This window comes from Lytechinus variegatus, chromosome 10 (assembly GCF_018143015.1).
Source record: "Lytechinus variegatus isolate NC3 chromosome 10, Lvar_3.0, whole genome shotgun sequence".
NCBI lineage: Eukaryota > Metazoa > Echinodermata > Echinoidea > Temnopleuroida > Toxopneustidae > Lytechinus > Lytechinus variegatus.
The window spans coordinates 10,596,118-10,609,269 of record NC_054749.1 but is presented as its reverse complement, the minus strand read 5'-3'; the positions used below and the strand labels follow the sequence as shown (position 1 = coordinate 10,609,269).

The following is a 13,152-nucleotide window of genomic DNA, read 5'->3' as shown; positions in this document are numbered from 1 at the left end:
TTGTATATTTCATTGTTTTCATCAATCTTGTCTTCAAGTTCCAAAGGCAACTTTACTTCCTGTGTCAAACTGCGCACTGGATCGGCCCGAATTCAGGGAGAAACAGTGTTAGAAAGATGGTCGTGTAAACGCTGATTCTGTCGGATCGTGATTCATGTTGCTGTTTTGAATCATGATTCAAATCGTGATTCAAATGATGATTCTGGGTTGAGGTCGCATAAACGGAGCCCTTTTTATGCCACTCCCCTTATTTTCAATTATCACACAATTTTATGAATTACTTAGACAGAGTGATTACTGAATTTGGGGGGCTATTTCTTTCATTTCAAGGGCTTCTTATTTTGCACAAGAAGCCAAAATTTTTGCGAGTTGTCAAATTCTTGATTGGAGATGCACCAAACCCTTATCCGGTAATTTAGAGCAGAGAAAATAATGCAAATATGCTAAAATAGGCTCCTCAATAGGCGGTTTCAAACCGCCTCGATCACAAGAATCCCCGTTAAATTACGAGAACTTTTTAAGGCTAAAAAATACCCGTTAATTATTCCTGCATTCACACCGCCCCGAAACACATCCTTCGGGATAAGTTCCCGAAGTTACGAGCATGCGCAGTGTGGTCTGATAAGCAGGCAAGGCGGGAGATTCAAAATCACTTGCCCAGCAGCCACCCACGCTGCCGCGCCCAACGACACGCTGGGATAAAAGTTCCCGTAATTTGCTTTCACATCGCCTAAATACCTGCGACCTTGGAAAAATCCCCACGAAAGTTCTCGTAATTTCGCCAAGTACCTACTATTTAGCGGGTATTTTCTTGCGGGGAAATTACGCGTAGTTTGCTTTCACATTACCAAAATACCTGGTATTTTCTGATCGGGGTAGATTTCCCGATCAGAGAATACCTGGAACTGGCAAACTTCGAGGCGGTCTGAAACCACCTAAATGATTAAGGATGACACATATCTTTTACATTAATATATCCAGATAAAAACTGGTCGATAAGTTTGAAAACAGTGCCATGAATTTCACATTTTTTTCAGTTTTAGCTATGTAAAACTCATGTCTCATTGTGTTAAAGTAGACGTGATGTAGGAGGTAAAGTGAAGCAAGACATAGTCCAGCTGAACAATTGATGAAAAGGACACTAAAGCTTTCAGTTTAGTATTTCTTATGGTGCTAACACACCTTTTTCATATGAAATAATGTAATTCATACATGTACACCATACATCATTTGAGAAAGGTCTCACTTCTAGGGTTTTTACTTTAAAACTCTGACCCATTTATTAAGAAAATAGCATAGCATATACAATAAACATTATCCCGTATTAAAGTAGATGTAAGGTTAACATTGCACAATGCTGTGAAGAAAACAGAATCATTCACTGATAAAAACTGTTAAATATTTGAAATATGTCATTGTTGCAGTTTCTATGTAGTAAATGATATTTAGTTCAGAATTTAAGTAAAAGTATCAAAGTGATGTGAATGATGGAATTCTTGTCTTCTATGTAGGCGGAGTGGAGCTCAATCCGACGGGATTTCCCAGTGCTGAATGCAGCCCAGATTCATCAGATGCTTAGCGAGTATGATATTGGATGTTCACAGGCTTCAAGACCCAGGGCTTGGTTCCCAACACCCAAGGAAGTAGAGGCTGCATTGAAAACAGGTGCGTCGGAAACCCCTACACTTCCTATCCTTAATCTACTGCTCATCATCACTTTAGATCAAAGAGTTGGTAAAGACAGGAGAGAGGAAGGGTCATGTCTCTTATGATGGTCTTTTCTTTATTCCAGTATTTATTTGATATCATCAGAATGGATCAGATCATCTAGAATACTAGATAGTGAAGAAGGGTAGACAATGAGTTCCTGCCCCCCCCAAAAAAAAAAGGCTGAAATTAATAATAGGAAATAGATAGATCTTTAACCCCACCTCCCTTCTTTACTTATTAATTGGATATTGTCACTTAGGGTCAAACCATCTACAAAAGAGTAGACACAATTATATGAATCTTTCATACCCAATACTTATCTCATATTATCATTTGTTTTAAATAGTATCATCCAATGAGATCAATAAACTTGCAATGTCTTTAATCCTTGTGTCTACAGTTCTCATTGCTATTCCAATGCATATGTTGAGCTGAGAGCAGGTTCAATATTTTGATGAGCACTGAAGAAATTGTACCCCCCCCCCCTTCTTATCTTTGTACAAGCTACTGGATTCCATGCCTTGTTTGACCTCTCCTTTTGCTCACCTTCATTCATTGCAGTTTAAAGGGGAATGAAACCTTTGGAACAAATAGGCTTGTGTAGAAACAGAAAAATTAAAGAATAAGAATAAAGAAAGTTTGAGAAAAATCGGACAAATAATGAGAAAGTTATGAGCATTTGAATATTGCAATCACTAATGCTATGGAGATCCTCCCATTGGCAATGCGACAAGGATGTGTGATGTCACTGATGAACAACTTTCCCTTTGGTGGACTATAAAATACCCTCAAAATGTCTCTTTTTGCTTTTTCTTACGATGATACAAACTCTTTATCCATTATGTATTCTTAAAAAATATGTATTACATGCCCTCATGTAGAAAGAACACATAATCTATGGATAGATGTGATAAAAGTGGCAATTCAAGTGAAATATATACTAAAGTAATGGGGAGAGTTGTTCATCAGTGACATCACACATCTTTGTCGCATTGCCAATTTGCTATCTCTATAGCAATAGTGATCGCAATATTCAAATGCTCATAACTTTCTCATTATTTGTCCGATTTTTCTCAAACCTTTGTTGATCTGTTTCTTTGATTTTTCTGTTTTCACACAAGCTATCTTGTTCCAATGGTTTCATTCTCCTTTAAGATATATTCACCAGAATGATCAAGATAATAATAATAATGATTATAAGTGGTAATGATAAAAGGATGAATGTACAATGCTGAAAAGTACTAGAATTATCACAGCTGAAGAATAGGATGATGACTGAATGGGATAATCATCTTCATAATTAGAACTCATTGTGATAGGGATCACTACCCTCATATTTAGCCCATTACTTCAATTGGTTCATAACTGTCATATGATATATCATTTGAAGAAAAAGTTGTAAGATGTCAATACTCATTTTTTGTGTTGATATTACAATTAATAAGAACACCTACAAGTTCTCTTTATTAGGGGTATATTTATATATGTAGGATTCTTCATATTTTTGTAAAGTGTTCCTGTTAAAAATGATTGTCACCCTTGCCTATGCCTGAGATTACCTGACTAATAAAATGTGAATATGGTTTGTATGTTACCCATGGTACAGATGAGAACATTGAGCAGGAGGGGAAAAATGAAATCAAAGATATTTCTTCTCACTTTCTGTAAGATCCAATTCATTATCTGACTACATGTAATAGGAGCCTTTTGTAATCAACATTAGTTGTAAAGACTTTATTCCAGCAAATGAAGTTCTGCAAATCAACTCCGGAAGATTGGAACATTTTTATTTTTCTTACTTATATGAATGAATGAATGAATGAATGAATTTATTATCCAATGCAATAATACAAATTTTACAAGTTTACAGACAATAATTTATGAATACATAGAAGAGCAAGGATAATAGGAACCAGAAAATAGCATGGATGCTAGTCAAGTCTGGCCCCTTCTAGTCTAGATAGATAGAAACATGTTTTTAAGAATGAAAATCGTGAGTCTACTAGTACACGCTAGCAATGACTACATAACAATTTAACAAAATTAGTTAACAGTATTTACATATATGAAAGATATCTAGATGATGAAAAATATAGATGGTATCAAAATTCATTTTTCCAACAGATGTTCGACAATAGCTTTACGAAAACTTGATCTTGATGGTTTCTTTCTAATTTTGGTTGGTAGCTCATTCCAAGAAGTTGTGCCTACATAGGATAAACACTCTTTTCCCAAGCTTGTCCTAACCTTTGGTACATACAGGTTATCGTCTTCCTTTTGCCTTGAATTATATCTATGTTTAATCAGTGAACAATATTGCAGCAGTGAATGTGGCAAATTTGTATTAATTAGATCGTACATAAAACTACAGATAGATAATCTATACAGTTGGTAAATGTCAAGTATCTTAAGAACCCTGAATAATGGTGCTGATCTTGTCATATATGTACTGAATGTTATCGCACGCACTGTCATTTTTTGAATTAATAATATAGAATCTAGAAAACGTTTTCTAGCTCCACCCCAGACTTCAATACTATATGTGATGTGGGGCTGTATGAATGTCTTGTACAGCAGAATCAAAATACTTCGTGGTACGAAGTGTCTCAGTCGATATAGAATACCAACCTTCTTGCGTATGCATAATTTAATTTTTGCAATATGATTTTTCCATGTCAAATGTTTATCAATGTCTACTCCAATAAATGTTGTAACATCTACTTCATGCACCTCTGTGTCCATGAGATGAATTTTCTCTTTTACCTTAATTGCCTGTCTCTTCCCTCTAATTAGCATATAATTTGTCTTTGACAAATTTATAGTAACTCTATTGACATTACACCAATTCAGAACTTTCTTTAATTCTAGGGTCACTTCTCCCAGATCTATCTCAAATTTTCCAGCTTGAAATGTATGAAACAAATTGGAATCATCAGCAAACAGTCTAAAAGTGAAATAGTTACTTGACCTTGGTAAATCATTAATATACAAAAGAAACAGAGTTGGTCCAAGAACAGACCCCTGAGGTATGCCGCAAGTTATTGGACTGTACTCAGAGAGCTATGAGAGCTTATGATAGTTCTGGTCTGGATTGTCATGTTTCTTTGATCTGTTTCATATTTATAGCATTCAGTATCTACCTAGGGAAATTATTTTACCTGTTAATATATGAAATGCTTTTTCATTAGTTATTTTCACTTCTAATTTCCTTCCAATCGAGCCGGGTTTTTTTTTGTTCTTTATTTTGTAGTTTTTTTTTTGGTTATATCCCCTCTATGATATGTTAAGTTTATTTTCATCATTACTAGATATAATGTTCTTATATAATATTTGCATATCATTATCCTTCATATTCAATATCTTTGTACTCCTCTCCTCTACTCTCATTGCTTTATTTGTTTCTTTTCTTTATATTTGTGTATGCCTGTCTGTTTATTGGTCAATAGAGGTGTCTTTTCACTGTGTTTCTCTGATTGTCCATTCATTCTCATGATAAGTAAATAACCATTTATCTCTTTGTATATTCACATCTTAAACATTATGGACTGGCCTGTCCTCCCTCCCCTACTGGAAGTATGGTGTCCCATGATCATTTTTTGTTTCCTCTCTCTATTTTAATTTAATTTTATCTGTGTAATCCCGCCTTCCTCTGCTGTCACAATCAATAGATCACATCTATCTGTTTTCAATCTCCTCATTTTAAGGGTATTTGAAGCACAGTTCCACACAATTCAGAGTTTTAATTGATGAGATGAATTGTTTCCTTAATATGCTTCATAGAATGATTACAAACATTGACCCGAAGTTTGCACTCCAGGCAAGTTTGTTTCAATTCTTTCAAGTTATATATTTCAAATTTGTTTGTTACTTCTTTTCCTGTCTTGAGTTGTAGCTCTGTGTTTCTTCTATGTGTGTTTTCTCTCGATCATTTTTTTTTAGGGGAGTACATTTTTTCTGCTCAGCAATGCAAGTTTGTAGTCTTTATTGTTGTTAATTTTATTGTTATTGTTATTTGCTGTTCAGAGGAAATCCTGGTAAGCTTTGATGATCATCCACCACTGGTTCTGCCTACGGATGCCTTCCAACTTGATCTAAGATGTGATGTCTGTGAACTGTTGCCAGGATTCAGAGATATTCTTCAGGCGCTCCATAAAGAATTCCCAAAGATCAGAATAAAGACTGGTAAATGTCATGTCTCCTGATTGCTTCTAATTAGATAATGTCAATATAAATTACATAGTTAATTGGGAGATGGAAACATTCATTAGAAGGGCTTTCCGGAGATAAGAATGCTGATAGATGTCTACCAGGTTTACTTACTGCAATTGATTACATTATATTAATATGATAATATAAATAGCAAATTTGGATGAATTCAAGTACATAATTACGATATGACATTCCTGTGATCAGAATCATGACAGGTATGTCTCCTCACTTTTATAATTAAGTGTGTATATATAGATCAAGATATCACTCTATAGACAAAATTTACGACTATGGGTGAATGTCATAATGTTATTGGTTATGACCTGATATCTTTTTATTGAACAAAGGACACGCTATCAGTAATAATATTGAGAGTACAGCTCTATCCTGTAAGAATGTTTGGAATGTTGAGATTAGAATGTGTATTTCCTCTCAGCAACATTAAACCAAAATGAGGTATATGGGCTTATTCATATGATAAATATGCTCATTTTGTAATGGCCCTTTTTCTTATTAATATTTGATAAAAACCGAAATCATTAATGATTTGTCATTTCTTCCTGTTTTCTTCCTTCAAGATCATGGAGATATCAATCTACCGGTGTTTGATGAGGAGTCATCAATCGAAGAGACAACAGGTCCGGAGGAAGACATTCCATCTAGGGACAAAAGGAAAAAAGCAGTCATGCCCAAGATCAGATCTCGATGTTCTTCTTGGCCTACAAATGAGAAAGATGCGGGGGCTATTCTTGATGATAACCTGGAGGAAGAGAAAGGTGTGAAAATTCATCAAGCAAAAGGAGGAATCGACCAGAGATGCCAAAAACTCATGGAGGAATTATCTCTGAATGGGGAAGTCAACAACAATGTAAGGAACATCAGAGCAAGGCCAAGTGTCAGAAGACAGACATCTCTTTCTGCATTGCCAGACCATAAGCCACATCCACCCCTTGTCAAGAGTTATAGCTCTCCATCAATGCCAAATGTAGCTACAATGGTACCTAAGGTTGATACTGATACAAATGGTTCAAGAACTCTTTTGACGAGTGGAATTAGTGAGAATGGACATGGTAGTAGGTTGATGGTTGCAGATCGGAAGCCAGAGAATGGCTGTAAGGGTGCTCCGGTGAATCATGTTGTCAAGCCAATCCTGAAGAATAAAAAACCCAAGCCTCATCGGATGGACATAGAGAATGGTATATCCCACATTACTCAGGATGTCATATTAGAGGAAGATGGTGAAGTTTTCCTACCATCGCCACCACCAGTCTCGCCCAAACCTGCATCTATTCCTCCATCACCAAGAATCCCAACATCAACCATCACCATGCAAACTCCATCTCTTTCATCATCAGCGATATCATCTACTGATCATAAGAAACATTCCTCACCACCTCCACCTCCTCCCAAACCAAAGACAAGACCAGCTTTGAATGGCTTTCAGCTTCCTCGCACTCCAGCCACCAATGGAAACCTCAATGTCATAGCTCCTCCTCTAGGATTTGAGTCATCCCCAGAAGAGAAACAGAGGAGAGAGGAAGCAGTAAAGCAAGGTGATAGGATTAAACAGGACGTCTTCAAACTGGAGGGCAAAGATATTGAGATAACCCTGGAGAATGGAGACAAGGGAAGGGTGGTGGAAGAAAGTAAAGAAAATCAGAAAGTCATTGGAGCAGAAAAGGGGGAAGCTCTAAGCAGTAATATGAGCAACAACAATGTGGATCTGGATGGAGAAGGGCTAGAGGAACTTCTTAAAGGGATTGATTGCCAAGGTATTTTAACATATTCTTAAGACTTGAAAATAACAATTTCATAGCAAGTGAATGTACATTTTTCAATAATTTTATAATGATATGCTCAAAGTTAGCATAGAAATTGACTTTCATTTTTGTCTCGCCTGCAAAGCAGAGTGAGATTACAATTGGTGCCACATTTCTGACAGCAGTGGCAGAGTCAACATTGAAATCTTTACTGAAGGTTACATTTTTGAAACGTTATCATAACTAAGAAAGTGTATGGACCTAGTCCATGAAACTTATACATAAGTTGAATTAAGCATTTACTAAATATCCCCTCTGAGTTTCAGGTCACATGTCAAAGGTCATTTAGGATCAATGAACTTTGGCTACGTAGGGGGTATTTGTTGATTGCGATCAAAACTTAGAAAGTTTACTGATCTAGTTCATGAAACATAGACATAAGAGAAATCAAGTATCAGTGAATATCCTGCATGAGTTTCAGGTCACATGACCAAGGTCAAAGGTAATTTAAGGTCAAATTTCCAGTATTTTTGTTTTAATTTTCGTCAACTGAAAGTTTATGGATACAGTTTATAAAATGTGGACATAGGTGTAATCAAGTATCACTGATCTGTCTTAGGCCACATGATCAAGCTTAAATTTAATTTAGGGTCAATGAACATAGTATTTTATTAACATGTGATTTTTTTTGTAAATAAATATTCAATTGTGGTTTTCAAAGTCAGCACTGCTGCCAGAGGCACTCCACTTGTTTTACAGAACATTTAAAAGCTAGCAAATACAACTGTAAAGAGGGATGTTTTTCACTAAACAGTACATTTATCTTGGCTGTGATTCGATTTGTAACTATGTACTGTTCAAATAGAAAACTTAGGTCATGTTAAGAAGATTAAAAGTTCAATACCTCTTTCACTTTTCCAAAGAGTTCTTTCTAATGTTAGTTATGCTTTATACCCGACAGACAACAGCGACCTTAGTTTCTGGCAGGAAGACCGCACAGGATCAGAGTCAACAGGTAGCCTTGCTACTCCTGAGAGTTGGACCAATGAATCACCTCAAAGTGAATGGTCATCATCATCATTCAGGCAACGCAAGGATTCTATAGATGATGTGTTTGTAGTGGATCTAGAGAAGGGAGAGTCTGGTCTTGGTCTTGGACTAGTTGATGGACTGGTAAGAGAACTAACACTATTGGACTTTATCTACCCTTCACACAGATGTAAAAATACTCATTTAAGAATCACCCCCCCCCCCCCTGAATGCTTGGGATATTCTCCATTACTGGTAAATATATTGCCACAATAAAGTCCTATGTTAGTATAAAGCTTGCAGTATTTTGAGAGTATGGTTTTATGACAACAATCATTATGTACTTGGTTTTACATTGTTGGGGTTTTTGTCATAAAATAAAGTATGAAATACATCAATATTGATTAAATGATGGATTCCTTCCTTCCATTTGACTAAATAGTTATTTTTATTTATATTTGACAAACTTAGAATCTTGCTATCGGATTGGTCAAAATCAGTTATGTGATAAAAGGTGGTTGGGGCCAATTATCATCACTCTTGTCATGATTATTTTGAGTACATGCAAAATAAGAGGTCATTGCCCCTCAATTTTATTTGTTCCATTTTTCTCAAACACATGCAGTGACAATCTTGCAAGATCTATATATATGTGTGTATATATATATGTATGCTTACAGTCATACATGTGCACTTCTAGGAGAACTTTACAAAACTTGCCCCTCATTTGTTTTGTTGTAAGGATAAAATTCCTTTGTGAGGTCACAATCATATTGCTTGAGCATGATCTAGATGTTTACATACACACTGACTGTTATTAATAAAAGGCATCAATCTTAGTGATTTTTATGAGGAAACCTATTATTTGTTTTAATCAAAGTTCCTTATTGTAGAGAAGTACGAATATTGGTTTCATCTTTAAAGGGGTTCCAAATGTGGAATATAATGCATAAAATCACCTCTTAGTGACAATGAAAACTATCACCTCCTTGCTGAGTTATCTTTTCTCAGCCTCACTTTTGAAAGATATCTACATCCACCTTGCCTAGAAAGTGATAGTTTACCTATCACCTTCACTAATGGTGATTATTTGCTCAATATCCAAGAAAAATGTAGGAAGGTTTATAACCATTCACAAAGCAATGATTAAAAGAGAAATTGGATATTGTTACATAAAAACTTTTTTTTATTTGACTTTTTTAGCACACTGTGTTGAAATCTCCTGGGATCTATATCTGTAAGGTACTGCCTGGTGGGTCAGCTAACCAATGTGGTAAACTCAGAGTTGGTGATAGGATTCTAGCAGTCAATGGTACAAGTCTAGTAGGGGCAGATTATGATAGGTAAGTAGTAGAGGTACTTAGAGTGTCTAGTAGGGGCAGATTATGATAGGTAAGTAGTAGAGGTACTTAGAGTGTCTAGTAGGGGTAGACTATGATAGGTAAGTAGTAGAGGTACTTAGAGTGTCTAGTAGGGGCAGATTATGATAGGTAAGTAGTAGAGGTACTTAGAGTGTCTAGTAGGGGCAGATTATGATAGGTAAGTAGTAGAGGTACTTAGAGTGTCTAGTAGGGGTAGACTATGATAGATCAGAAGTAGAGGTACGTAGAGTGTCTAGTAGGGGTAGACTATGATAGATCAGAAGCAGAGGTACTTAGAATGTCTAGTTGGGGTAGACTATGATAGATCAGAAGTAGAGGTACATAGAGTGTCTAGTAGGGGTAGACTATGATAGATCAGAAGTAGAGGTACTTAGAGTGTCTAGTTTTTACAAAGTTTTTACATACATAATCATATTGTATGAAAATTATCAAACTAAATATCAAAATAACAAAATTGTCTTTACTTTCAATTAATACCAATTTCTAACTGAGAGATTAAAAGTGATTGCAGAGAACAAATTTCATTTTGAAGATGAAATGAGAAAAGTTACAGATTGAATTTCAGAATACCACCTTTGTATTTTAAAGTAATACTGAGCAACATAGAATATGTTTAATATTCAAAAACAGTTTTTAATAAGTTGTCCTGTTCTCCTTAACTCTTATTTTTCATTCTGAAAGTCTGTGCTATATACCTGTATTGAAATGATTTCCTAATTCCAAAGCGGATAAATATCTGTAATTGATATGCAATTTGAGATTACCTGTCATGGAAGCATGGAAGAAAATACAATTGAAATCATCAAGAAAATAAAAGTTAAAGAGAATTGCCAGTAGTTGCAGTAAACACTGATTTCATGAGAAAGTGTGTAAAACCAAGGTTAAGTATGACTATATCATCGTGGAACTAGATCTGGTACAGTTACATAAACTGAACTTTGTGAAATCATAAAATCTACGATGAAAAATGTTCACACTGAAGATCACCAACACGGATAGGCACACGTGGGACAGTGTATTATTATTGCTGGAATAAAGATCCGACGGAAGTGACTGAATCCGCGCTTATTTTGCTTATTTCTCTGCAATTACTCAATTTCTTCCAGAATCCTTTGCCACATATTTTTTATTCATACAAACGGACACTTGGGTGGTCATTATATTGGATTCTGTAAAAAGTCATTTTGAGATCATTACCAGAACTGGAATTTATCTTTAATATGAAGAAAAATAAGAGGAAAATGGGAGTTCAAGAAAAATAAGAAAGAAAACCATGGAATGAAAAAAAAATAGCAGTTCATGTATCATATAAATTTCCACAACATAATTTACTCAAAAGTTGATTGTTAAAACTATTTTTTACACACATATACGATATTATGTAGCACAGCCCTTCTGCATGGAACCAGATAAATTGTCTTTTTCTATTAATTTTTCTTCAAATTTCTTTGTTTTTTTGTCCATCATCAGTGCAATGAATCTGATCAAGAATACTGGTGATAAGTTACGTATACTGGTTGGCAAATCAGATAACAACACTGCTATGAAGATCACAGCTTCCAGCTGCTAAAGAATGATCAAAGACCAAATAGAGAGCCAATAGAGGGCAGTCTTCATTCTACTCTTTGAAGCAGGATTTAGTTTTTATTGCTCATATTAATCATATATATTACTCTCTGAACAGCAAATGTATAACCATAAAATTTGCAAGATAATCAAGATTGCTTTCTTTATAAGCAAATAATATTTGTGGTTAATTATCAGACTCAATTCAGCAATATCATTAAACTGAGTTTGTGTCTTATATCATTCCTTGAACTTTCATAAAATTAAAGCTGTGCATGTAAGATTGACTGAATCATTTTCCTAATTGGTAATGAAATTTTACCATGATTAGGCATTTAGGGTTTATTCCTTTGTTGCCTATCTGCGTTCATTCAGTCATTGCTGAGTGTTTATATTCATGAATGTATTAATCATGAAATTACCCTTAAAACTAAGCTGTTTAGTTATTAATATATTCTTATCTTTCTAGAAAACATTATTCGTTATCCAGGAATTACAATTGTCAATAGATCCATTGTATGCATACATTAAATCTCTAAGTAAGTATTATGGTATATCTGTGCTCAGAAGAAAAGTACAAACCTAAATTTAGAAAGATAGATACTGTGGTTGAAACCTTGATTTGATCAATTGTTCTAAGAAGTAGTTTCAGCATTGAGAAGAGTTGTAATTAGACACGCAAGCAAAACTTTCGAAGCAGAATAATTAGCCTTGTTCACACTAACAAATAGTCCAATATTTCTGCTATGTTACCAGTATCTCAAAATTACAATAACTCTTTATCAGGTCTTTTTGGCATTTTCCTTTGAGGGTTCATTTTTTTCAGGGTTTTTCAGTCAAAACAAAATGAAGGTTCATCAGTATGAAAACAATACAAACTTTATTATCAGACCACTGATGATTCTCTGGTGTAGATAACAAGCCACCATGCCTATGTATAATTCTATTTTATACTTATTGTATTGTAAGTTTCAGTTGCATGTCAACATTATGAAGAACAATTAAAACTTACGGTTTCGATACGTGACAAGCATTTCTCAGACACGTCAAAAGTACAAATGTACATGTATAATTGTATCATGAATATAAAAAAAGCTCCAAGGAGTTGTATGTCCTGTTGAGCAATAACTGTTAATTTATTATTCTGGAGTCTATAATATGACACATTGTACATGTACTGGAGTTTGGCCTTCAATGCACAAATCATAATTGAGAATTAGCAATTCCACTAATGAAAATGTTTCAGACATTAAGAAAATTTAACGCATAGATAAATAAGTGTATTGATGGTGATGATACAAAATAATAATAGTAACAAAAATGATTTGAATGAAAATGATGAAAAGTAATGTTATTGTTATTATATATGTCTTTATTGTAATCATTGCTGTTTATTCTTATCAATTATGGTTGTTATCATCTACCATCACCATTTATATATATGTATTGTTGTTTTAGAATTTTGATTGTTTTTGTTGCCAAAAGATAATTTAAGA

General features: G+C 34.6%; 1 protein-coding gene across 2 annotated transcripts in view; it reads left to right on the top strand.

Annotated features, from left to right (window-relative positions):
• Positions 1–12,331, top strand: part of LOC121423295 (ras-associating and dilute domain-containing protein-like) — a 74,479-nt gene extending 62,148 nt beyond the window's left edge. The window contains exons 7-12 of one of the 2 annotated variants that reach the window (XR_005971260.1): positions 1,512–1,665; positions 5,734–5,892; positions 6,498–7,691; positions 8,641–8,852; positions 9,912–10,247; positions 11,561–11,643. Coding sequence is in view for 1 of the 2 variants with exons in the window: in XM_041618635.1 (XP_041474569.1) it covers positions 1,512–1,665; positions 5,734–5,892; positions 6,498–7,691; positions 8,641–8,852; positions 9,912–10,051; positions 11,561–11,660 (1,959 nt within the window). In the remaining variant the exon portion in view is untranslated. Of the gene's footprint in view, positions 1–1,511; positions 1,666–5,733; positions 5,893–6,497; positions 7,692–8,640; positions 8,853–9,911; positions 10,248–11,560 lie in introns of both variants that reach the window. The other variant, XM_041618635.1, reaches the window with a different exon arrangement.
• The last annotated feature ends 821 nt before the right edge of the window (positions 12,332–13,152 follow it).